Consider the following 27,169-nt stretch of genomic DNA (forward strand, 5'->3'; position numbering starts at 1 on the left):
TGCATTTTGGTCTATGTTGGTAGGACTAAGCACCAGTGTTCTCCCTTAGTCAACTGGGAGGTCTCAAGACTTTGAATGTCTATTTAGAGAGTAAGTAAAGTATAGATAACGAAGTGATATTTAGAGAGTAAGTAAAGTATAGATAACGAAGTGATATTTCTTAGCCAATCACTTTATTGCATGTAAGTTAACTAAAGCCAATGAAAGTATGGGTGCTAAAAAGTGAGGGGTTGCACATGCTCACTAAGGCAAAAATGTTTATTTTGCCAACATACTAATGCAAAATAAAGTCAATCACTTCATGTTTAACACTTGTCAAAACAAGTTGCAAATTATCATCCATTTGCAAATTATCATCCATTTGCAAAATGGTGTCCTACCACTTCTCATATTTTTATCGTTCATTCACATAATTGCTACAATTGACAAACCACACGATTTGCCTTGCATGCTTATCCATTTTTGCAAGCATTTCTTTCCACCTCATTCAAAGCCCTTTCCAATTTTTTTTTTGGAAAAATGGGAGGGACCTTGGGCCTTAAACCTTTTTTTCACCCTTTCTATTTTCACCCTTTTTTTCACCCTTTCTATTTTCTAAAACATGCATGTGAAGGGCTCCCCCCTAGGTATAGATGCCTACACGATTGGCTCTACGATCAAAAGGTGGGTGATGCATTAAGCATTTCTTTTCCACTTCCATTTAAATCACTTTCCAAGTTTTTTCAAGAAAAATGGGTAGGTTTTTTTCATCCTTTTTAAAGCATGCAATATAATGGTGTGAAGGGATCCCCTCCTTGTGGTACAATTACCTATGAAAGACTATGAACATGAACTCAATACTTACACAAAGTGATTTACAATCAATTTCAATAATCATCACTTTAAAACAAAAAACACATTAAATAAACGAGATGATTACAAAAAAGCTCAACTTTAGAAAATTTCCACAATCAACAAGTTTTAAAACTCAAGAAATTTTTAGCCCTTGGATGAGTGACACACTCGACCAAGAGTGCTTTGACTGAGCAGCCAACCCCACCAAAGTCCCTTAATAAGGCAGGACCAATAAAGCTTCCATTAGGGCTCTAAGAAAGGGTTGTGCTTTTGATCTCCATTAGCATGTTTCTCACCAACATGCTTACCACTCAAAATAATAGGAGACCTTGAGGGTAAACATGCTAGTACAACATCACTGTAGCCTTTTACAAAGACATGTGCTTTGACTAAGGCCTCCAAATTTTTTTAAAAATGGCAATAAGCATATATTTGCTTTTGTAGACTTGAGCAAATGTTTTTCCTAGCATCAAATTTGAAAATGTAGGGCTAAAATTTTAGATTCTTAAAGAGTTGGAAGTTGGGAGCATCATGGGGTAGAAGAAGAGCATCCCATCTATGTTGTGTGTGCATCAATTGAACAAAGCACAAATTAGTGTGTTAGCATTTTTTTGGGCTCCTAGGAGTAATAGATATCTGTATTTGGTGAGGTAGTGGCGCATGTCGAATTATAACTAGCTCCTAGGTGTAACAGATACTGCGCATGTCGATTGGTTGCCCTACCCTTACCTCTTTACATCAATAGGGGCAGAAAGATGTTTGTGAAAAATGTATATTTAATACATTAGGAAAGAAGACTTGGGCGCCCATGATTCCCATGAAGAAGATAGTGTGTTTGTACCGACCATCATATCATCACATTAAAAAAAAGGTGGCGTGCCGTGTGAACTCACCCCAGGCAACAATATGACACGTGGGTACTCGAGGTAAGGTATAAATTACGATTAATTTGTAGAATTACTCTTACCTCCCGCAGGGTCAAATGGAGGGAGAGAGGCAGACAGAGATCACAACGGTTCCGTCGTAGCCCCTCGTGCCGGATCCACGAAACTTGACCGGCAAAAAAGTTCCGTCTCCACCTCCGACAAGGCGCCCATCCCTACGGTCGCAGGCAACTGAGGTAAGAGGCCCTGCCCTTTGTGTTTGCCCTACAGATCGCGATGCCAAGGTCTCAAAATTGTAGTACTATGATCTATCGCCGCCATCGGGCATGTTGGTGACAGTCTCTCCATCGTAGCATTGTATTGGTTTTGAAGAGAGCTTTTCGTTTGCGATTTCATCCATCACGGTCGCTGATCTTTGTCCTTCCACGCCAGCCGGTGAAATTTTACTGGCTAATAACCTGCACATGAGATTTCGAAACTTGATTTGTCAATCATGCATCGTATCTCAGAAGTTCCAGCTCCCATTGCTCACGGTCAACTGCAGCATATTTTCGCTGCCTAAGTGTCAGAAGTGCCCATTCCCGCATTGCCCTCCTGACTGCGCCCGGTCTGCCACCTGTGATAATGGATCCCCCAGCATCCATTGCTCTGAGCCGTGTCATTGGCAAGCATCTAATTTATTGTAGATCCATACACATCACACTTTCCTAGGGCATTGACATGGCAGAGCTAGAGTGCAGTCACATCAACCAGTTGTTGCTTGTCCTTGTGTCAAAGCATTGCTGTCCTCCCCACTCCCTGACATCATGATGGAAGGGAAAGGCCTGGGGTTGGCCTTTCTGTATTAGGGCCTTTCCCTAATACTGTGATATACCACATGATGGCTAGAAGAACGTGGTTGACTGCCTGGCCATGGTTCTCCTTCAGGCTGGAAACCATGGATAATGAGCTTCCCAAGCAAATTGTGGATCTGAGTGGCGGGATCAATGGCCTCCCTTGTGGGGAGGCTGTATGATGACTCTCGTAGCCACCTTGGCGCGAGCAGCCCGCCCATCACTAGTGGGCAGATGACGAAGGCAGAAAAAGGGGGGGACACAGCCGCGAATGGGGGCAGGGGGCAGCTGGCAGGTGAAGAGGGAGGGCAAAGGTTTGAAGGGAGAGACCGAAGCGAGAAGGGAGAGTGGCGGCACAGGTATGGAGAGGGGGGCTGTTGTTACACGTGCAAGGGGAGCTTCACATTTGTGGCTCCTCATCGTTGCCTTGAACTTTGCTTGCCTTAATGGTCTCCTTGATATGAATAAAATGTGCCTACTTGCTAAACGCATCAACATAAGTTCATATGGCATCATTCTCGAAAGGTTTTCTTAGCAAATCCATAATAAAAAACATTGCAGTACTTTCCCATGGTTGGTTTGGAATAGGAAAGGGCTGAAGTAATCCAGGTGTTTTATGTGTGTCAAATTTGACCTTTTGACACATCACATATCCACGAACATAAGCTTCTTTGTTCTTTATCATTCCTAGCCAAAATAATTATTTTTCAAGCACATGTGTAGAAGCAAGAATACTCCTATGTCTTGCATCAGCAGTGCATGACATTCATCCTTGACTTTCTGGTAAACATTCGGTAACCACCGAAAATTGGTATAACATGCTAACTAACAACTGAAGACTTCGGATTGGATGAATGCAATTATTCATAGATTAGTGCAAAGAGGCTTGACAAACACAATAGACAAGAGAGAAACTTGTCCTAATCTACTATGCATTGATATGAACGTAAAGGGAAGTTAATAAGAATATGCCAAGTACTATGAGAATTTATTTATTTATTTTTTCTAGGAAAAAGATCCTTCAATTAATTAAAGAAAAAAAAAACAGCCACAAAGGGCTAAGTACAAATCACGATGGGCTAGATATAAACTTGCCTCATATAAGGGTGGGAAACAAGTGATCAGAAGGGAAAGAGATGCTTCTCATCTGGCTCGCCGCTCTATGAGAAGGCTATCTTATATAGGGGGAAGGCGAGGGGGGACAACCATACAGGTGGTCTGTAATGCCAAATGGGGTCACCGCCTCTATCTGTGAGAAAGGGCCAGGCCTCTAAAGTCTCCCCACCGCTTTCGCATGTGGTTAGAACCTCCCTGCATCATCTCCCATTGACTGTAGAGGGTGTGAATGATATCCAGCCATATGCACCTGATGGTCTCAGTCGGCGGAGTGTGTGTACCCTCGATGGCCTCACTGCATCTAGCATAGCTGAGTCAATGTCGATGCTGAGCCTATCTCGACCCTGGATATGAGAATTTATTTTTTCATGGAAAGAATGCTAAAAATGTCAAATTTATTATGTTGCAATGATGTCTTGATACAGTTGTTATGTTAAAGAAGGTGAAATAAAACTAATAATAAAGACTGGAACTAGGCATTTCGGCCTCGAATAGTTTGTAGGCATTTCGGCCACCAACTCACACTACCCTCTCAAGTGCCCATGTTCCCTTATGGTAGAAACAATCTTCAAGAGAGTATGTAGGACAAGAGAACACTACACACGGTATGTTGTGCTCTACACTACCCTCTGAAGTGCCCATGTTCCCTTCCAATTGCTCTCTATTGTTCCATCCACACATGGTAGAAACAATCTTCAAGAGAGCACGTAGGACAAGAGACTACACAGGGTATGTGAACCATGAGTTTCATAAGTCCAATGCATCCCAAATAAAGGGAGCCAAAAAGAATAATCCATAAACCTGAGGATAGATCCAAATCCCTAGAAAAGAAGTCCAGGAATCCATAGACGTGTATACCATAATCCTTGTATACCATAACTCTTACCACATACTCCGTGCTAACCACACACCTTGGAGTACAGGTGGACTTTATCCATAAAAGCATCGTATCCATGAGATATCCAAAGATTTCTTCTCTATAAACTCAGACAGATTCGTCCATAGAAATTGCTTGTGAAGCCCAATATCTATATAAATCTCGTCCAAGAAAGAAATCTCCATAGATATAATCCATCCCAATAAAGAGAGCCATAAACAATGTTTCCTTGAAACCATCTCAAGGCAAACAACACCACCTTTCTCCTTGCATGGCTATACAAGGGTTAGTGAACATAAAAAATGCTTCATAGAAATAGCAAAAGCACCAACTCTGCAAACTCAAAGTATACTTAGCTTTTCTTTGCCAAGTTGGTCATGAAGCCAAAACAAGTATCTCCTCACCATATCCTTAAGATATCCCGAGATATATCTCCATATAGCTTGCCTGTAAACTTGATAATACAATCCACAATATGTATATGGAAAGAGTGCTAAACGTGTGCACATAAAGCCAACTCCATACTGCCAAGATAAATTTTGTGAATTCATAAATCCTTAGATCAAGCTGTCTATTGCTCATGCTCTTGCTTCATAGGCTATGAAGTGGCTGGCCATGCTTAATAGCAATGATGGTAAGTGTGAGATCTTTTCTCTTCCTCATTGATAGAAGGAAGCCTCCGCTTCCAAGGAAGCCTATGCTCTGATACCAACGAATCTCGCGGGTGCCCAGGGGACTAGGGCCTTTGACACACTTGTTGATACCATCAATGCATATTAAAACATTTAAACATGGCCACAACCTTAACACATATCCATCATCACTTTGCATAAGACATAAAAGCTGGACAAAACATCCACAAATGTTGAAAATGGAGCTTGCACATGTGACACCGCATAGAGGCCGTAATGGCCCACCCCCCCCGGAGTATTTTATTACCCAAGGAGAATAATATCATGTAAAAGCTTTGAGGGCCTTACTCTTTCCACAGGAGATGCCGGATTATCCATATACAAATGCCATGGCCCATAACACAGCCCAACATGAGGCTACCAAGCCGGAACACAGGATGTAGAAATGCCAAGCCAACAATATAATCCATATACCTCCGTGTGGGTACTGATTCTTCCCCAAAAACCACGGGTCTTCATGCAATAGAGCGGATACAACAGGTTCAGCTCTCCATTCAGCTAGTACAATAGGTACAGTGGCTGGTACAGTAGGTATAGTGGCTGGTACAACGGGTACAAGGGTTGGTACAGCCAAAACAGTGGCTGGTACAATAAGTACAAGGGCTTGTACAGCCAGTAGTGGCTGGTACAGCAAGTACAAGGGTTGGTACAACAAGTACAATGGCTAGAAATCATAATAAATGATTAAATACCCTTGCCTTTAGTATTTCTTCGCGATGGAAGCCTCCAAAACAGTCCCCTACAGCCGGTATTCTTCATGGGCAGCCTTTAAGAGAGAGAGAGAGAAAGAGAGTAGCCATCATTAGGGTAGCCTGTAACGGTGGTAGAGGCTAGTGTGCAGCAAGAGAGCCTCTATTAATGAAGAGAGAGGGTTCCAATTTATAGATTTGGGGCTCCCATGAGTGAAAATGGAAAGAGAAGGCTATGATGACAAGTGGAGAGCCACACAATAGCTGGAGTGACAAGTGTGAGGCCACTTGTCTCACTTTGATCCACTTTCTTGGCACATGTTCCAATCTAAGAGATGGGTTCTCCCATAATCTTTACCTCTAAAAATATCCCCACTAGTAGACATTTTGTCATAGGCACTTTGCCAACTCTTGGTATTTGCTTAATTCCAAATGTAATGACGTGAACATAATTTCCATTGGAGTTGGGCCAAAAATAGCAACACTCCTTAATTTTAGGAGTGTGGTCCTTTGTATTCTAGGATAATCCCCCATTCCCAAAGCTTGTAATTTCCAACTATTTAGACATCCTGGAGTCCACCAGACCCCTTTCATACCTGGAAATGTCCAGGTTGGTGACAGAGGATCTCTTTGCTCGAGATTCATCAATGAGGGCAGTTACCTTGCAACGGCAGCTCTACGGTTTGTTATTCCCTGAAGGCAGTTCCATGCAGTCTTTTCTCATGAAGGCCAAGGTTATCCATGACCAATTACTGGCTATGGGTGTTGCTTTGTCCTCTTCTCAGCTGGTTGCTCTTATCCTCACCAAGCTTTCTCCGGACTATGATGTGATTTCTCGATCTTTGCGTTGCCAGGTCACATCCACTCAATTGGATTTTGATGATCTTAGCTCCCTACTTTTGGAGGAGTCCGTTCTCATCTCATAGGGTAAATTTAAGGTGTCAGTCAACAGTTTTGACCAGGCACTTTCCTCAGTTCAAAAGAAAGGTCGGAGTCACTGCTTTACTTGTGAAAAAGAGGCCATCTGTCCGAAGATTATTTGTCCAAGAAGAAGGACAAGACCAGGGGCAAGGCTTCATCTCAAAGAAAAGGCAAAGACACGACATAGGATAGTGATACAGATTCTAGTACCACTTCTAGGACTCCCAAGGCGCTCCCAAGGCGCTTCTTGCTCAGGAGAACCCAGATGGTGTACTTCTCTAGTATACATGCAGATGCTCCCCATGTGCTTCCAGCTAGAGGAGGCTTGTGGGTGAGAGAGGGGGCTGATTGCAGCTCCACTTACTGGTGCATGGGGACTGTGATTTGGAGTCCCAAGCATTAGACATCTGGCAGAACATGGTTATCTTTGGTACAACAGAGATTATGAAGTGGATCTATTCCAAGTTCATTATTCGAGGCTTTTGGACGTGATGTGTTCCATCCATTGTTGGGGATTATGGGGGTGGTGTGTCGAGGAGCTCATCATCTATTCTTGGAGTTCATTGCACACTTGTGTAGGAATTCGTGGCCGAGCAAAGTTCCTTGCTGCTTGTGGTGGCATTTTGTTTCGAGGAAACATGTTGGTGGATGCTCTCTCCGAGGTGATTCCAGTATTCGCGGTGCTGGAGGGTCCATGGTTGCATCTTCATCAACTTATCTTCTTCCGACTCGTGCACATTTATTCAGGAACAATCCATGGGCATGTTGGTCAGGATCAATACAATCTAATGAATACAAAGCAAACTGATATGCCGATGTAGGATATCCAAGTTGATGTCAATGTCGAGGCACGAGATCTTTGATGCCGAGCACACCACGGGGATGACCCACAAGTATCTCTCACCGGTCTAGTACCAAATCTAATATCCAAATCCAAATTCAATGAATCAAAGTCCAGATCCAAGTCCAAGTCCAGATCCAAGTCCAAGTCCAAGTCCAAATCCAAGTCCAAGTCCAAGTTGAAGTCAAGATCTAAGTCCAGATCCAAGTCCAAGTCCAACATCTAAGTTTCATGTTTCATACCTAAACTTCATGCCCAAGCTATATATCCAAGTTCCATGTGTAAGTTCCATGCTTCATGCCCAAGCTTTATGCCCAAGCTATATATCCAAGTTCCATGTGTAAGTTCCATGCTTCATGCCCAAGCTTTATGCCCAAGCTATATACCCAAGTTCCATGTACATGTCCAAGCTTCATGCCCAAGTTCAAGCTTCCAAAGCTGGGCGGCGGTGGTGGCTTTGGAGTGGCTGATTTGAACGGTGGCGGCTCTGAGGTGGCTGAGCAGGGCGCCGGTCGGGCTAAGCTGAGCGGCAACGGCGGGTGGATGAAGATGAGGGTCTCCTTGCTCTCCACAAGCTCGATGCCCAAAACAAGAGAGCTCTAGCTTCTTTTATACTAGGGGAGGGCCTGCTTTTTGCCAACAAGCCATCATTCTTTTGCTTTGCTTTTCTCTTTTTGCCTTTGCTTTTACTCTTTTTACTTTTATTAATAAAACATTACTCAACCTTTGGTGCTTAGCTTTTCTGGCTTTAAGGCCTTGCTTTTTTGGCCTTAGAGTTGCTTTTTGAGAAAGCGCCTTTTAGCTTTTTGGTCCGGCTCAGTCTCCTCTTTCCAATGGTGCCATTGGCTCGCGGTCAACCTTTTTGCTTTTTGACCAAGACTAGTGCTTTTTCCAATCGCAACTTTAGGAACACTGTTCCCATGTGTCCATCAACTTGTCCATGTGTTCGGGCATGAGTTCTATCATGTGAAAAGAGCTAGGAGGGCCAAATAGTTATAGCTGGGCCATGGTCATGACCTTGTTGGAATAGGTCAAAATAGGGGAACCACCCTGAGTGAGTTTGTAAAACTCGTTCTCAAGATTGGTCATATACTGCAATGGAAGAAAACAGGCTTTGAGGTTAGCCACGAAAGTAGCCCAATCAAACTGGAATTGGCTGGTGAGGGACCAATGTTGCCACCAAGTAACATCTTTCCCACTGAGTTGGGGTGTTGCCACATGGACTTTGTTGAATCTGTAATTTTAGCTAATGGAAAATGTGCTTTCAATTGATGAATGAATTGAGTAACAACAGCACGATTACACTTACCATCATACTTAACTAAAATTTGGAGAGATTCGTATGATAGTGGTGGTAGGGGTAGTGGAGGATGAGGTATTTGGAGCCATCTTGGGGAGGGATGCTAGAATCTGTGCCATCATTTGCTGATACTAGATTTGCATAGCCTCCCAGTTGAGTCTTTGCTGAAACTCTTGGTCGGCGGCTTCTCGACGGCACTAGTCTTCCTCATACATGCGTGTGGCTTCCTTATCCCTTTGTTCCTCCGCACATCTCTGTTCTTCTTTGTTTTTTTTCTTCTTCAACTTTTCTTCTTGCTTCGTCACGTCTTTCGTCGTCTTTTTTACTTTGTTCCGCCAGATTGAAGAACATTTGTGCCAGATCTGAGAGGCCTTCTTTGGGCTTCTCTTTTTCTATGGCAAGCCGCATCTTCACTGAATGTATTTGCTCCATCATTATTCTCAGGAGTTCTTCTGTGCTTGGCAGAAGCGTACTTTCTTTTGGTGTCCCGCTTTGGAAGCTTTGTGCCTCCATAACTTCCTGTTGGCTTTCTTGATGCGACGTCTCTCCCAACATGGTGGAGGCCTGGGTATTTTTTCTGGACCGTAGTGTTACCATCCACCGGATGCTCTCACTTCTTTAGGTAGCCAAGTCGGGTCACGAACCTGATGGCTCTGATACCAATGTTACATGCATTGAGGTTGACTGTGGTAACACACAACAGGGCCTTCTTTATACCTTTATGTGGTGATACCTTTAGCATCCATTTGTACAGTAGAGAGAGAGAAGAGAATAGAAGAGAAGTAGACGACACAATATTGGGTCCCAATTTACCCACTGAAGCGCCCTCCCTCCCCCTCCCCCTCCCCCCTGCAAGCTGGAGTATTTGCTTATATTAATTCTTTGGAGAATGTTGTACAATGCTTGAGAACAAGCGATATGACTGCCCAACGCAAGGACGAGGAAGACCGTACGTTGGCTGAGTATCCACCAATCCAAGGCATTGCAAAAGACTCTTCGGGCCACTTATGCAGGTGATAGCTATAGGGCTGCACATGCTGGCTGATAATGCTGAAGAGGAGCTCCAATTAATGCCTGGAGAAGATAGGATGCTGTGGGCTGATTTACTGCTTGAGACTTTGCTGAATACTGAATGATGAATGCTGAATTGTTTTGCTTACTTATATATGCCTTTAGGCTGCTGGTCGGCCAGTTCTTATGCTGCCGGCCAGTTCATCTGGACAAATAATACTCAAACTAAGCATTGAATGCTAGTGCTAACATAAAATGTTGGGCTTCACTTTTAATGCTGGCCGATTGAACCCATTTTACCCGACCTGCTGCCTTTTGTGCTGGCAATTGCTGCTGGCCCATAGGCATGCAATGCTTTTTTAATGCATCCCTACTGCTGGTTATTTTTGTGGAGTCAGTTGTGCAGTGCACTTCTGATGGTTCTGTGCTTGGACTAGAGTTTCTACTCCTGCCGTGGACACGGTAGATCATAGATAGTCTTGCCGAGGGCCCTATGGGCAGGCATTGGCGGTATGGGACGCCAGTGCTGATTGACATGTATTTGTGGAATGGAACCTTAGCCCTGGCTTGTGGGTGGATCGAAGTATTGATCCTATGGTTGGGTGGTGAGCTTGCTTGCACACCTTTTATTTGGTTTCTCTAATGTGTTCAGGAGATCTTGGTTAGTCAAGCCAAGGAGGCCTCTTAACACTAGGTATCAGAGCCACCTTAAGGCGGAATATACAGAGGTTTACGTGTCATTCATGGTTTATTTTGCGTCAGGATTCCCAGGTAGGTTTACGTGTCATTCATGGTTTATTTTGCATCGGGATTCCCAGGTAGGTTTACGTGTCATTCATGGTTTATTTTGCGTCAGGATTCCTAGGTATTTCTCTCAGCACCACAGCTGTTTTTGTCTCGTAAGAAGTATGCTTTCTAGGGTTACTGCAAGGCGGTTGCATGTGGATTCTGAGACGGGGGGGAACATGGAGACTCCTGTGTGTAGGAGATGTGCAGAAAGCCTTTATTCTCTCTCTGGTTTAAACTCTCTGCAAGGCTACAATATTTATGACACACCCTTGACATGTTGGGAAAGCATGTGGGCAAGGGCGTGAGTTGTAGAGCCCTGAATTTGCAGCAAGAGGCTGGTTGCAGCCTGTGCGCAGAGCTTCATGTGGGCAGCATATGGGTTACCATGCGCAGAAAAGCATGAGGCAACTCACTTCCTATAGAACAGCAGTGGCTGCTTGGTGCAGCAGAGAAGGGAGTCAAGGACCAGGACAGCCAGCAGGGACAAAGTCAGAGCAGGGCAGCGTATTGTGTATGTGCAAGCATGCGGGTATAGATTGGTGCTGTACACTGGCAGAGCAGGCCGCCAGGGGGAGGAGAAAGCGGCAGTCGTAAAAGCAGCAGATGATAGTTTTGGAGTTTTTCTAAAAAACCATCAAAAGTATACGGGGGGTTGTTTTTTTTTAAAAGACATCTTGGGGGTGCCTAGTTTTTAAAAAGAAAAAGCAGTAAGCTTTAAAAAAAATTTAAAAGCTAGGGGTAGCCTATATAATAGAGCACATCTTACCTTAAACCATCAAAAAGAGATTCTTCCTTACGTTTGGTGTGGGACAAAACAGCAAGGGGTCGAGTTCGCACCTCTATACGTGGTTTTACGCGACCATCTCAGATTTTATCTACGCACCTCTCCTTGTACATGGGGCTTGGGAAGGCTTGGGTAAGTGGTTTTACACGACCCTCTCAGATTTTATCTACAGTTCTTGTAGTTTTTTTTCCTCGCTTTTCTGAAAATTCAGAATCATATCAATCTTCTTGTCTTTTTGCAGTAACAGAGATACGCCCTTTCTTGTTTCTCTCTTCCATCTCTCATATCCATGGCGACACCCCAACCCCTCTCCTTTATTGGAATGAGAAGATATAGGGGCAGATGTGTTAGCAGTCATCTCCTGTCTGTACCATATCACTCAGTGAGGACCTCTATTGTGGGTGTGCCCGCCCAGGAGTTCTCTCCAATTTTTCCTCATTTTTTTTGTGTTGTTTTCCTTGGTTTTTAGTCGTGGGTGTTGACTGTTTCTGGCCGATTGGTCCTATGCTGTTGGCCGACTTTGTCAAGTACTAGCTGACTGCATGCCCTAGATAGTATATATGCTAGCTGCCCCCCCACCAGTTTTTTGTACCGGATCTTGTGTATATAGTAGAGTTTATCTAGCTTCTCTCTCTCTACACTTTTGCGTTTTCTTTCTCACAGCAGTTGTCTCATTTTTCGCTATGCATTTTGACATAGTATCAGAGCCTTGGGTGGCTTGAAGCTTGGAGACAGTGAGAGCTTGAGGGTTTGCTGTTTTTTGGTGCTAATTGGAGATTTCTTGGGCTGTTCGGGACTTGGAGAACAGGTAGAAGGCGGCCATCACCGTTGGACAACCACCTTGCATAGTGTTTGCAGCTCCATCTTCATTTTTTTCCCACCCAGTCTCCCTTCACAAGACCTTGTGAACTCTTGAGATGGCAGATTTGCTTGAGATGGCTGAGAAGCATGTGAAGCTCCCCACTCTCCCCACATTACCGGTGGATCGACAGTTGGACGGGACCAACTATGGCATCTGGAAGGTAATGATAGAGTCTGTCTTGGAGTCTTATGACTTGGCTGATTTCATTGTGGTTGGTGTTCCACGGTCAGAGTTGGAGGATGGGGAGCTTTTACCCTCTACTAGGAAAGAACGCAGGCACAGTTATGGGATCGTGTCAATGCCCGTGTGCGTTCTTTCATCTTCCTTAATTGCACACCCCAGGTGATTAATCATATCAAACACATGGCGTTGGCCCGCGGGATTTGGCAGCACTTGGCTTACCTATATAACAGGGTATTATCCATGAAGAGGATTTCCTTGGAAGTGCAGATGCGAGGGATGAATCGTGCAAAGTCTTCGACGATGTGGGAGCACATCAACAAACTCTAGGCTCTTCAGCAGGAGGTTCTTCAGGCTTGGAAGGAGATATCTTCAGAGGATATGGGCATCACTTTGTTGTTTCATCTGACCTCGTAGTATTCAGCTTTCTATTTCTCTTTGATCACCAGCAGGAGGCTTAGCACGATCACATGGGAGGAGCTTGTGCTTATGGTCTTAGACCAGGAAGAGCGGTTTATGAACCTTCCACAGGGCGGGGGTTTTGAGGCCTTGACTGGCCAACGGTCGAAAGGCCGCAATAAGGGCAAAGGGAAGTCTTCACAGGCGAAGTCTTCTGAGCAGGAGCCCGACTCGGATCATGACGCCTTGAAGGCAGAGCAGACCTGTAACCATTGTGGCGAGAAAGGCTACTATTGGAGGAAATGTCCTTAGCGGAGCACCCAGAAAGGTGCAGGTTCCTTAGTAGTAACCGTGTAGACTCCATGGAGATTATGGACACCGGAGTTTCATCTTCTTCGAGTAGGGAGGCGGTTGGACTCACCGCTAGGGATACTCGGGAGTGGATTCTAGATAGTGATGCTTCCATGCACATGACTCCTTCTCTTGAGAGTTATTACAGGATCTTAAAAGGCACACAGGTCACATTCTTATTGGTGACAAGTCCACTATTCCTATTCACAACGAGGGTAGGTTGGAGATCGTTCCCGATGGTAGAGGAGCGAAGCATTCCTCTCAGGTTCTTTATGTCCCAACTCTTGGTTTTCTTCTTTTGTTAGTGCATGAGGTTGACTGGCATATGGGTGAAATTTGATGAGCATTTTGTTGCTCTCTAGGACAAAGCAACAGGCCAGGTTGTTTGGGAAGGCAGAGTGAAGAATGGGATCTACAAACTCTCAGCACACTCTCTTACAGGTTCTCAGTTAGGTGATTTGTGGAAGTATCGTCATGACCACTTGAATGTGGATACGTTGTGGCTGGTTTTTCGGGACCCGATGGTGGATGGCTTGCCAGATGTTGGCAGCAAGCAAGGACATTCCAGTTCTTGCGTTCATTAGTGAGAGGAGCCTTTATAGGTGAACTATGCTTGTCTCGTATCATTTGGGACAAAGAGCCCACTTCCGTTAAGGAAGCTCTTTCTCAGGAGACTTGGAGGAAAGCCATGCAAGTGGAACTTAAAGCCATTCAGAAGAATAACACTTGGGAGTTGGTTCTGAGGCCGTCAAAACAGTCAGTCATTGGTGTCAAGTGGGTCTATAAGACCAAGTATATGTCTGACGAGTCGATGGACAAGCACAAGGACAGACTTGTGGCTAAGGGCTATGCTCAGTAGCTTGGCATCGACTATGAGGATACCTTTGCACACAACAAAGATGACCACGATTCGGGCCGTTCTTACCCTTGCTTTTTCTCATCAGCGGTGCCTCGTATTTTAGATGGATGTTAAATCTGCGTTCCTTAATGGTGACCTGCAGGAGGAGGTGTATGTTGAGCAGCCTCTAGGCTTGAGATTCCAGGATCAAAGGGGATGGTTTACAAGTTGCGGAAGGCCTTGTATGGTCTTAAGCAGGCTCCCAGGGCTTGGAATCAGAAGATTGATTCCTTCTTTCTTCGGACTGGATTTCAGAGATTGGTTGCAGATCCCAACCTATATCTCTTTCGGGAACGCACTATGGTCACATTAATCATCCTTTGTGGATGACCTCATTCTCACCGGCGGTCATATGGAGCACATTGCAGTGACGAAGGCTGCCTTGTCAAAGGAGTTTGAGATGACTGATTTAGGCTTACTCCACTTCTTCTTGGGATTGGAGATTTGGCAAACCCAGAGGGGGTTCTTTGTCTCTCAACAGCAGTATGTTTATGAGTTGCATGAGGCCTTTGGGATGGAGAACTGCAAGCCTATCACGTCACCGATGGACCCGAACACAAAACTTACAATGAATGATCCTTGTGAGTCAGTTGATGCCTCTCTGTACTAGAAGCTGGTTGGTTCATTGATCTAGTTGCTGAACACCAGATTGGACTTGAGCTTTCCCGTGGGGTTGTTGAGCTCAGTCATGTAGACACCTTTGAAGACTCATTGGGATGCAAGATTGCGGATCTTGCGGTATTTGTAGGGTACAAAGAATCTTGGACTCTTCTATGACACTAGAGAGGGAACAACGGAACAAGTTAGACTCCAAGGTTGGAGTGACTCAGATTGGGGAGGAAATCCAGACACGAGGAGATCTACATCAGGCTACGGATTTATCCTTGGCTCAGGAGCTATTTCTTGGAGCAGCAAGAGGCAGCCAACTATTGCCTTGTCTTCTATAGAGGCAAAGTACCGGGTTGCTTGTGGTGCTGCTTGCGAGGTTGTGTGGCTGCGGAGGTTACTTGGCGAGATTGGGTTTCCTCAGAAGGAACCCACGGTCATCCAGTGCGATAACCAAAGATGTATAGCTATTACTCGGAACCCGGTCTTCCATGCCCGGACCAAGCACATAGAGATACAATAGCACTTTGTTGGTGAGAAGATTTTGGTTGGTGACATCTTACTTGTTTATTGTTCAACAAAGGAATATGTGACGACCTCTTCGCTAAGTCTCTACCTCAGGCTATGCTCCATCAGCACTCCAGCTCATTGGAGTTGGTTCCATGTCCAGGAGCCGAGAGGGGGTGTTAGCAGTCATCTCCTATCTGTACCATATCACTTGGTGAGTGCCTGTGTTGTGGGTGTGCCCCCCACACCAGTTTTTGTATCGGATCTTTTGTATATAGCAAAGTTTATACAGCTTCTCTCTCTCTACACTTCTGCGTTTTCTTTCTCATAGCAGTTGTCTCATTTTCCGCTATGCATTCCGACAAGATGTTGGGGAACCTAGCCATGATACTGAGCTTGGCCACCGTACCATAGTGATGGAAGAGGAGGAGATAGTTGTGGTGGAGAAGGCTTATTTTGATAGCGAGATGCAAGAACTCCAACCAGAGATCTCTACCCTAAGGAACCGGGGCAGTGGGGTGACTAATCACCCCCAAGGAGATCACTTTATTGCATCAACACAGCGCTATTTTGTAGAAGGCGGTGGCGAATACTTCCACACTTGCAGGGCATATTTCAATAGCTCCATTCTTCACGTTAGAGGTCTTTCAAAGGGAGAGGAAGGAGAGAACCCAGGAAGTGGTTGATGGATAACTGAATAGGTGGAATGTTCATTTTGCATTCCATCCTCTAGGACACTCCAAAGATTCAGATGGTACAGGGCCTCAAGCCTTGTCATGGTGGAGAGAGCTTCGGGACAAGCCTGTTGCTTGGGCTAGTTTCGAGCATATGTTTAGGGATGAGTTCCTCTAGGCGGAGGATGAGTATGACATGGTATCCAAATTTGCAGAGCTAGATATTTGCACAAGCTTAGAGAGTTGCAAGCAAAGGCGACGTCTATGGATGCGGTCACCTTGCTTGGATTTTTTATGCGGAGATTGTTCCCAGATCATAAGCTTCAACATTGGAGGATGCTATCTGTTTCGCAAAGATTTATGAAGAGATAGTTGTTGGGAAAGAGTAAGAAGAATGTTCATCAGAAGCAGAAAAGCTCAGGCAACTCTGAACAAGATTCCAAATGTAAAGGAAAGTTTAGGTTTGTGAAGGCCTTCACAACCTAGAATCAGACTCAGACTTCGGGTCAATCCAATTCCAATAAGACTCAGAGGACCGAGTAGAGCATTCGGGAGGGCTGGTGCTTTACTTGTGGTCAGACAAGCCATTGGAAAGGGAGATGGACTAATCCCCGCAAGGAGATCACTTTATTGCATTAGCAGAGCACTATTCTGCAGAAGGCAGTGGCGAGTACTTCCGCACTTGTAGGGCATATTTCAGCAGTTCCGTTCTTCACCTTGGAGGTCTTTTCGGGGGAGAGAAAGGAGAGAAACCAAGAAGTGGTTGATCCATGGTTGAATATGTCACATGCACAGCAGTGCCATGGCATAATCTCAGCATGAACAGCGTAATACCTGTTTAGGAGGCTTAGCTTAGGGCATCAAAAGCAGTCAGCAGCCACATGGGCTCCTAGGCAGGGAGTCAGCCAGCAGATGGGGCAAGCATTTGTTGGGGTAAAGGCATAATGCCCACCCTTATAGTGTGTACAAGCCCATAAGTTATAGTACATAGTACACTTAGTACTTTTAATGTACTAAGTGCACTATGTGTACTAGTGCAATATACATGTGTGACTCCCCTATCACACATGTATATTGCACTAGTACACATAGTGCACTTAGTACATTAAAAGTACTAAGTGTACTATGTACTATAACTTATGGGCTTGTACACACTATAAGGGTGGGCATAATGGAGTCACACATGTATATTGCACTAGTACACATAGTGCACTTAGTACATTAAAAGTACTAAGTGTACTATGTACTATAACTTATGGGCTTGTACACACTATAAGGGTGGGCATTATGCCTTTACCCCAACAACCTCCCACTTAAAGGCAAAGTGCCTTTAAGTAAAGGAAAAGAAAAATCAGCATGTACATGATAATATACAAGGCCATATCAAGGCTGAAAATGAATCTTAACAAGCTGAATTTGCTTGTTCTCTATCACCTCTCTGATGAAGTGATACTTCACATCCACATGCTTCGTCTTTGCATGAAAGACAGGGTTCTTTGCCAACTGGATGGCACTCTGACTGTCACAATGCAACAATGGAATATCCCCTGTATAACCCAAATCAACCACTAACCGAGATAGCCATAATGCCTCCTTGCAAGCCTCTGTGGCTGCAATATACTCGGCCTCTGTAGTAGATAAGGCAGTGCACTTCTGCATCCTGTATATCCATGACACAGCACCTCCTGTGAATGTAAATACATAACCGGTAGTAGACTTCCGGTTATCTGGATGACCGGCATAATCCGAATCCGTGTAACCATGCACTAATGCATCCTGTTTGCCAAAACAAATGCACATATCCTGTGTGCCCTTCAGGTATCTCATGACACCTTTCACTGCTTCCCAATGCTTCTTGCCAGGGTTGGCCATGTATCTAGAAACCACTCCCACTGCAAATGCAATGTCCGGCCTAGTAGCAACCATGGCATACATGAGACTGCCACAAGCTGAAGCATACGGAATCTTGGCCATATCAGCCCTGTCTCTATCTGACTGTGGGCTGTCCATAGCACTGAGTTTCACATACGGAGGCAAAGGAGTACTAGTCTTCTTCCCCCCGTCCATATTGAACCTCTGCAAGACTTTGCCAATGTATTCCTTCTGAGACAAATACAACACATGCTGATTTCTGTCCCGAAGTATCCGCATACCCAAGATGTGATTTGCATCACCCAAATCCTTCATATCAAAGGTTTGATGCAACCTCTGCTTCAAGGCATCCATCTCTTTACGAGATTTCCCGGCAATCAACATATCATCAACATACAAGATGAGGATCAATAGACTGCCATCCAAAGCTTTCTTGGTGTACAAGCAGTGATCTATGTCACTTCTCCTGAATTTCTGGGATTTCATGAATGTATCAAATTTATGATACCATTCCCTTGGTGCCTGTTTGAGCCCATAAAGACTCTTTTTCAGCTTGCATACAAGCTTCTCCTTTCCACTCACTGCATAACCCTCTGGCTGCTGCATATATATCTCCTCATGGAGATCACCGTGAAGAAAAGCAGTTTTCACATCCATCTGAATCAAGTCCAGATCATCATGCGCAACCAAAGCCAACACAGCTCTAAGTGTGGTCATTTTGACCACTGGAGAGAAGATCTCATCAAAGTCCACACCATATTCCTGCTTGAAGCCCTTAGCCACTAACCTGGCTTTGTATCTTGGCTTTGCATCTGGTGCAACTTTGAGCCTGTATACCCACTTGCATGGCAAAACCTTCTTGCCTGCAGGCAAATGCACCAACTTCCATGTTCCATTTTTATGCAGAGAATCCATCTCTGACTTCATGGCACGCTCCCAAAGAGCCTTGTTTGCCCTCTGTAAAGCCTCCTTATAACATGAGGGCTCCCCACAGTCAGTAAGCATCAAGTAGTCAACCCCTGGAACAAACCTGTCAGGGGCTCTGGGGCTCTGGAGGGTCTAGTGGACCTCCGTACCCAATGACCATCATTTGCAGGTTGCTGTCCAGCCTGCATATCACCTATTGGTGGCTCCTGTTCCATGCCATAAGGCTGAAATATAATGCCCGGTATCTCCTCTAACTGTGGTATATCCATAGGGATATCTTCTGCCATCTCTGGCTGTCCATTTGGACCATTTTCAGCACCATTTAAGGGCTGGTTTTCCTGCTGTAATGGCTGATTTACAGCCCTTTGTTGTTGTCCATGATGTCCATCATCATCAAAGATGACTCTGCCAGGCTCCTGTTGCCTTGCAGGCTCCTTATACATGCATGTTTCATCAAAAATGACATCATTGCTGCGTATGATCTTTCTATTCATGGGATTCCAAAGTCTATACCCCATTTCACCTCTGTCACCATATCCTAGGAATATGCATTTGTGAGACTTAGGATCAAGTTTGGTGCGCATTTCCCTGCGTATGTGCACGTACGCAACGCAACCAAACACTCTCAAGTGCTTGTATGACGGAGGCTTCCCTGTCCATACTTCTTCTGGCACTTTCCCACCAAGCCTCGTGTTAGGTGACCTGTTTATAAGGTGAACGGCTGTCATAACAGCTTCAGCCCAAAAACCATGAGGTAATGCAGCATGTGACAACATAGAACGGACCTTTTCCTGAATGGTCCTGTTCATCCTCTCTGCTGTCCCGTTTTGTGGAGGATCATAAGGAGTAGAGAGCTCCCTCTTGATGCCTTTAGCATCACAAAAGTCCTGAAACTGTTTGGACATATACTCTCCACCATTGTCGGAACGCAAAGCCTTCAGTGTTTTGCCAGTTTGATTCTCAACAAGAGCAACAAACTTCTCAAACACTGAGAATGTATCACTCTTCAAACGAAGAGGATAAACCCACACCTTGCGTGTGGCATCATCAATAAAAGACACAAAATATTTTGCCCCTCCCAAAGAAAGCTGAGGCATCTCAAATACATCTGTATGCACAAGCTCTAACTGAGCATCTTTCTGTCCAAGAGCTTTCTTGTGGGGGCACTGGAGTTGCTTGCCATATATACAATGCTCACAAAATTGAAAACTTGAAAACTTTAGAGAAGGCAAGTAACCCAAACGAGACAATTGCTCCATTCCTTTGACACTCATGTGTCCCAACCGGCTATGCCACATAGAAATTTCCGGCAGCTCGGTTGCATTTACATTAGCATGGTGACAAACACCTGCATGCATAAAATAAAGAGTGTCCACCTTAGAGCCTCTGGCAACAACCAGTGAGCCCTTACTAATTTTCCACTTTCCACTACCAAATGTGGTAACATAATCAGCATCATCAAGCTGTCCAGTAGAAAGCAGATTCTTCTTGATCTCAGGCACATGCCTGACATCATGGAGCATAAGCTGTGAGCCATCTGAAAACACAAGCCTCACATCACCTCTGCCAAGAATCTTGCATGCATGGTTATCACCCAAATAAACCACTCCTTCATTGCCAGCAGTATACCTGACAAACAAGTCTCTGCAACCTGTGACATGAAAGGAGGCACCTGAATCAATGATCCATGAGTGCATACCATGACCACCTGTAAGAAGTGAATGGGCATCAAGTGAAGACGTAAATAGGACCTCATCCTCACTGCCACCTGCATGTGACACATTGATTTCTTCAATCTTGACTCCACTTTTGCCCTTTGGCTTTACATCTTTGGCTTCATCTTTCTCTTTGTCTTTGCCTTTTCCCTTTTCCTTTTGATCATTTTTCCATTTGTAGCATTGCTTTTTAATGTGTCCCTTCTTGCCACAATAATGGCATTCCAAATCCTTTTTGGAGCGAGACTTGCTCCTTCCCCTTTCTTGGCTTTTCCCCCTTTGCTGGGATCTCCCACGTGCATTCATTGCATTGGACTTTCCAACAGAGTTGTTTTTCCTGTTCATCTCTTCTTGAAGAAGAGCACCCTCAACATCTGCATATGACAGCATAGCATGCGAATTGCTAGTGGCTGTCCTGAATGTGTCCCAACTCTCTGGCAAAGTGCATAACAGAAAAGTGGCTTTGAACTCATCGTCCATTGCCAACTTTTGATTAATGACATGGCTGACAATACCATTAAACTCATTTAGATGGGCTGTCATAGATGCCCCTTCCTTCATCTGAAGACCTATGAGTTTCTTCAACCAATACACTTTGCTTGAGGCACTTTGTTGGGCATACAAGTCCTGCAATCTCTGCCACATTCCCCAAGCTGTCTTCTCTTCACGAATGCTGAAAAGTAATGAGTCTGACACAGACAACATGATAGTAGATCTTGCCAGCTCATCCATATCTTCCCACTCTTCAGCAGTAAGAGAAGCGGGCATCACACCCCTTTCTTTGATAGGCTTGTGCTGCTTTTTCTGGAGCAAACATTGTAGCACTGGGTTTGCCAAATATCATAATTATGCGAGCCTTCAAGCTTCTTGATGTGAAGCAATGAAGAGCTCTCACCTGTGGTTGCCATAGCAATATGCAACCTGTCAATGCCTGACTCCCTGCAAAATGTGCAAACACTGCACCAAAAGCACACAAAGTGCTCACTGTTGTTCTCCCAAGCTTTATCTCCCACTGCGGAAGCAAGAATGCAACTTTTCTCCCACTTTATGTGATGAAAGCAACAAAATCTGGTTGCTGCAGATTTTGGACAGCACCTTAAATGTGCTCTGTTGCCCTTCCAAAGTACTGTACAGCAGTACCAAGTGCTCACCTGTGATGTACCAAATCTGTACCGGCAAGTACAGCAGCTGAAATTGAACCTTTTTCTCACTCAAATCAGTGTACAGCCATGCCAAAACTTGCACAAAGCTGTGCCAAATCTGTACCAGCAGGTACAGTAGCAATAAATGCTCTCCTGGTTGTCCAAATGAGTGAAAATCGGACTTTTACAGTCCCGTACACTGCATAAAACAGTCCCGAACAGAATTTGGGCAAAAGCCCCTTGACTGCAAGCTGATTTTTGAGGATTCAAGGCATAAATGTCTTGCCTGCTGCTTTGCCAAGCTCAACAAGCATACAAACTTGAAAAGCCCCTTGATTTAAGATCAATTTCTGATCATACATGGTACATTGACGCACATGAAGGCATCCAGAGTGTTCACGATGCTTCCCCCTGGCCACAATTACATCAAATACATGAAACCCCCTTGATTTACAGGCACATTGAGTGCTTGTAAGGAATCAACACATTATCCACAGCATCAAATGCGATTGCCTGCATGCAAATCAACCAAATCGGCACAAAAGCCCCTTGATTTGCACTGCAATTTGCTGCAATTTTGCCCAAATGTGCGATTTTTCACATCACACAGCATGTATGAGTGCTTAATTGCACAATTACATCAAAAGCCCCAAATTTCAACATCCAATTTCTTGCAAATTGATCCTGATTGTGACCAATGTCTTGCAAATTGATCCTGATTGTGACCAATGTCACCCAATTTTGCCAATTTTGCTCAAAATTGAGCAATTCGACACGTGTATCTGCTCAATTGTTGATTGTACTTGCTCAATTGCAAATCCCAAAAAAAAATTGAGGAAAATACCTTGTAATTTTCTGATTTTTCTCCAATTTGCAGGCTGAATTTTGTTGTTGCAGGAAAAGAGAGTGATGATGATGCTGTTGTTCTGTGCAGGTGAGGCCGTAAATCTGCCACCGTACGTGGAGGCAGGCGCGAAACAAGGGACGGTGATGTGGCACTCGCCTAATGGGGAAGCCACGATAACGCGAACGGCGCCCACTAATGAGGCAAGGCTTGAGATTTCAGGCCTTGTGATGGTGTCGCTTGGGGTGGTGCCCATCACTGCTGAGGACTCGCGCGTGCATGGCTACGATGTGGGCCCGGACAACTGCTTCGCCCACCTCGAGATCAGCTTCGACTCTCTGGGACTCTCGGATACCGCAACAGGTGTTCTCGGCGAGACTTACACACCCGGCTTCATTAACCCCGTTAAACGTGACGTTCCCATGCCCATCTTGGGAGGCGCCGACCGCTACATCACCTCCTCGCTCTTCTCTACCGATTGCCTAGTCTCCCGCTTCACCAGCTCCACGCCCACCATCGCCACCGCCAGCCTCACCCTCTCCTACATCGACAACACTAACATCCTCTGTAGTTCTGATGGTGCCAAAGGCTTGGGTTTTGGCTGTCGCAAATGAACCACCTTGATCGCTCTGATACCAGTTGTGTGGGAGAAGGAAGAATTAGGGTTAGGTTAATTCATGTGTGGGAGACATACACAGAGAAGAACAAGGGAGAGAGATAGTTGTGGGGATAAGTCAAGAAAGGGGAAGGAGCAAGTCTCGCTCCAAAAAGGATTTGGAATGCCATTATTGTGGCAAGAAGGGACACAGCATTGAAGTAAGCGCAGCATTTAAAGGATATTTTGTGCAATATTACGTGTCCACAGCAAGCTGACAGCAGCACATTGGGCCAACCAACACCTTTTTGCCATATATAAGTAGAGGCCATCATTTGCATTGCATAATTCACCTTTTGAAGAAGTTAGAAGTTAGTAGAAGCATGTAGAAGGCGAGAGGTCACCCCTTTGGGATAGATCAAGGTCCTAGAAGATGTACAGCCTTTCAAGTCACCTTTTTGTACTATAATACAAAGAAAACCCTTGGTCTACCCCAAAGGGGTGACCTCTAGCCTTCTACATGCTTCTACTAACTTCTTACTTCTTTAAAAGGTGAATTATGCAATGCAAATGATGGTTTCTACTGTGCACCTCAAGGAAAATATGGCACAACGGCCCATCCTCTCCATGTTGACAACAATAAGTTATCCACGGTCATAGAGAAAGCTCATCAGTGTAATCTTCTCAACAAAAGACAAGACATGCTTTCCTCGTGAGTCCAACTCATTAGAAAATGACTCCCCACATGAAGCTACACTGAATCCCTAGCTTAAAACCGGAAACTCTTTGTGAAAAGATGACTGAATAAAGCATCCCTGAGATCTTGTGCACTGCATCCAATGTGCTCGATCAAATACATGATCTAAGGTTACTGTTGGTAACTCACAATAGGCTAGATCATGTTATGTTGCTCTTGTGAAGGTCGTTTTGCCATGGCTTGTGTGACTGCCCTCCACTAGATCAGCAATGGGGATAGGACTGTGCCATGTGCCCCATGTGGCGACATACAAAGCACTGGTAGTTATATTGTTCAAGCACATCATTAAGTTTCACTCTTGTTCTGCACTAGATGGATGAGAAATATGGAGAAAGGTTAGGCCTTATGAGACCTTTCTCCAGACTCCAACCATTCATTCACTTGCCATGATTTCCTTTTGTTGACTTGTGCCTGCCTTATATAGTGGCTGATTTAGAGGTGAACTTTGTTGCACCACATCAATACAACAATCTTTCTATCTCTATGGTGGTAACTGCTATGGTAAAATACTAACCATATTGCCTCAAGAAAGCCTATTGTTTGTCAAGGCATCTGTAGTTATCTCCTTTATTTGTCTCACATACTTAAGTCAAGAAAGACTCTCAATACTTAGTCAAGAAAGACAACACAAAATTTAAGCTCTTGAATAATGCTACATATCATATGCCCATGGATTTATGAAGATGAAGCATCAACTTATGAATCCAATGATCTCATAGCCAGAACTTTGTAAGTACAGCTATGGAACAGAATGTCTAGTACTGTACAGAATAGGGGGTTTAAGTACGAGTATTTTATGCAACTATGATATTCTGCATCTCTTTGTACGAATGGTTGGTTGCTGGTGATTTTAGTTTAGCTATATTATTTTTATCAAAGCCCAAAGCTTGTCAAGCTTATGTAAGCTAGCAGGGATCAAACCTGGGTTCATATGTCAAGAGTCGAATGCCTCCACCATTAGCTACATGCGCACGGACCATCAAGTTGTTATTTTAACCACTTTTTGTTCCAAAAAAGGGTTTGAAGAGCCGCACTTGGTGCTGCTACTAGTAAATCGGGATGCTATTGGGGCAAGACCCTCTTAATTTCCTTTAAATGTCCTAACCATACATGGTTCTATCCATATGCACAATCTTTCATGCATTTATGATTATGCTTAAATCTAGGCTTGGTCTAGGGATCTTGGGCTTGCTTTGAGTGGTGATGTATATACTTTGAAAGGTTTGTCTTGTGATGGTTTGATACTAAATTAAAATATATTTTGCAGACAAAGCAGAAATCTATTGTTTAATGTGCTTGTGCATCAGATCTACCTGTGCAGGAGGAACGTGCTGCCTGGACAATTTCAGGCGATGTGGTTAAAATGGGCACCCAGGCCCTATGGTGTACTCAATGTCCTTCCAACTGTTTTGCTGCTGAGCACAGTGGAGCTGGTTCGCTAAGCCATACAGCAAGTTCTGTTGAGGAGTTTGAATATGAAGGGCAAGCTTCATTAGGGACTCCTCAAAAGAGGGTTCCAATAGGACCTGACTTCCAAGCTGAGCTGCCTAGACTAATTCTTTCAAACAGCAAAACAGGTTGTAACTCTGACTGTGAAGTGGATAGCCTCAGATGGGTTGGGGAACGTGTTTGGCTACAGCAGGAAGATGAAATGAGTGCCTGTGAAGAGTGCTCTAGAGCTTGGCCTAGTGCATGCGCTTGTGCAATTCAGGATACTTTGGAGTGTGTAAGACTGCACATCAAAGAGAAAAGGGAGGCTTTAAAAAATGAACTAGGTGACGCCTTCTTTGCGTGGAGCTTTGATGAGATGGGAGAGACTGTGGCAGAGCAGTGGACTCATGAGGAGGAGCTCGCTTTTCAGGAGCTTGTTCGAAGGAATCCCGAATCTTTCTGGCATTATCTCTTTGAAGCATTTCCCTCTAAATGCATGACAGACTTTGTGAGTTATTACTTTAATGTGTTTGTGCTGCGGAGAAGGGCTATTCAGAATAGAGTAACTCCAGACAATATCGACAGTGATGATGATGAGATGGTGCTGGACAGTGACGAAAAGGGCAGTGAGAGTATGCTCGAGTCTGATGAAGAGGACGATGAATCCCAGGTGGATGATGCTGTTTGTGAGGATGAGGAAGAGAATGACTCCATGGGTTGGCCTGTGAAAGACTCCTCAGGGTTTGAAAAGGTTCAAGATAAATCTGGCTTTGATGAAAACTTGTGTGTGGTGGATACAACTAGACAAGAGGAAGTATCTGCAGAGTCATCCTCGAGGGCAGGTGATATGCAGGAGCGGATGAAGTCAGTCCCAAAAGAATCATCTACTGATTGCTGCCGTGATGCAAGCAATCAAGGGGACACAGGTCAAGCAATCAAGTCTTGGGAATTGCTTTCTTGGGACCAAACAAATCACGTCAGCTCAAATCAATGTGTTATTGAGCAATGTGAGAGAGAGGTTTGGAATTCCCCTACTCTTCTTTCCACTCAGGAGGACGTCGACAAACTCATTTCCACAAAGGGGATGATGGAAGAGTTTTTTGGATCTGACATTTGGGAAGGCAGGAAATAAAGCTTCTCTACATGGCTAAGCATGATCCGTTGGCCCCAAGCTCTGTAGTGGGATTGGCTACCATAAAATGGAGCTTGGACGATGAAAAAGGCAGGAAATAGAGCATCTCTTCTCATGGCAAGCGCAATCCATTGGCCCCAAGCTCTGTAGTGGGATTGGCTGCCCTAAAATGGAGCTTGGACGATTAAAATGTTTCTCATTTTCAGCAAAGTGCTGTTCTCCGGTGTAAGAGCGGGGGGAGTACGCACCTTCGGTGGGCAAGTCCAGACTTTTGAGGCTGGCCTTGTCACCAATTTGTTCTTGGACTGATTGTGATTCAGTGCATGGTGTACATTAGCTCGTTATCTAAAGTGGTTCACCATTGCAGTGCTTAGTTTTCCCAGCTTGCATACTCTTTCTATGATGGGGTCAGAGCATACCAATCTTGAACTGTAAGCAACAGATCCATTGATGTAGAGTACATGCAAAACTTATATTGAGATTGTGTACACTAATTTTAAAGCTATGGAACCTACAAGGATTTTGAAAAACTAATTGAAAAGCCAAGGAAGCAACAAGAAGTACAGACATGGTGTACAAGCTTGAGTGTTAGTTGCCTCAAGTGATATTAGTATCTGGTTTGGAGAGAGAGAGAGAGAAAGAGAGGCCTGTCCTTTATGACTGTTGTATGATTTGTACTCAAAGATTGTCGAGCTCCTGAGTGCCA

At 44.5% G+C, this 27,169-nt stretch overlaps 2 protein-coding genes across 3 annotated transcripts; both read left to right on the plus strand.

Annotated features, from left to right (window-relative positions):
* The first annotated feature begins 1,796 nt into the window (after positions 1–1,796).
* LOC147620035 (uncharacterized) lies at positions 1,797–27,169 on the plus strand. Of its 2 annotated transcripts, none has more exons than XM_086772172.1 (2): positions 1,797–1,954; positions 25,208–27,169. In XM_086772172.1, the coding sequence occupies exon 2, from the start codon at positions 25,264–25,266 to the stop codon at positions 26,461–26,463; it is 1,200 nt and encodes a 399-aa protein (XP_086628298.1). In that variant the 5' UTR covers positions 1,797–1,954; positions 25,208–25,263; the 3' UTR covers positions 26,464–27,169. The 2 variants fall into 2 exon arrangements, with proteins under 2 accessions (XP_086628298.1, XP_086628299.1); XM_086772173.1 differs by having other exon boundaries at positions 1,808–1,954; positions 25,168–27,169.
* LOC147620036 (uncharacterized) lies at positions 8,102–23,162 on the plus strand. The gene is made up of 2 exons (XM_086772581.1): positions 8,102–8,216; positions 22,639–23,162. The coding sequence occupies exons 1-2, from the start codon at positions 8,102–8,104 to the stop codon at positions 23,160–23,162; spliced, it is 639 nt and encodes a 212-aa protein (XP_086628707.1).

The sequence above is a fragment of the Cibotium barometz genome, chromosome 32 (genome assembly GCF_041138505.1).
Source record: "Cibotium barometz isolate CiBa-2024 chromosome 32, ASM4113850v1, whole genome shotgun sequence".
In the NCBI taxonomy this organism is placed as follows: Eukaryota; Viridiplantae; Streptophyta; class Polypodiopsida; order Cyatheales; family Cibotiaceae; genus Cibotium; species Cibotium barometz.

What these genes read in the sequence shown, in the direction of transcription:
- LOC147620036 (XM_086772581.1), top strand. Translation starts at nt 8,102, where the DNA reads ATGCCCAAGTTCAAGCTTCCAAAGCTGGGCGGCGGTGGTGGCTTTGGA. An exon ending in CGGTCGGGCTAAGCTGAGCG is followed by an intron (nt 8,217 to 22,638) that starts GCAACGGCGGGT and finishes TGTTCTGTGCAG; the next exon opens with GTGAGGCCGTAAATCTGCCA.
- LOC147620035 (XM_086772172.1), top strand. Translation starts at nt 25,264, where the DNA reads ATGGGCACCCAGGCCCTATGGTGTACTCAATGTCCTTCCAACTGTTTT.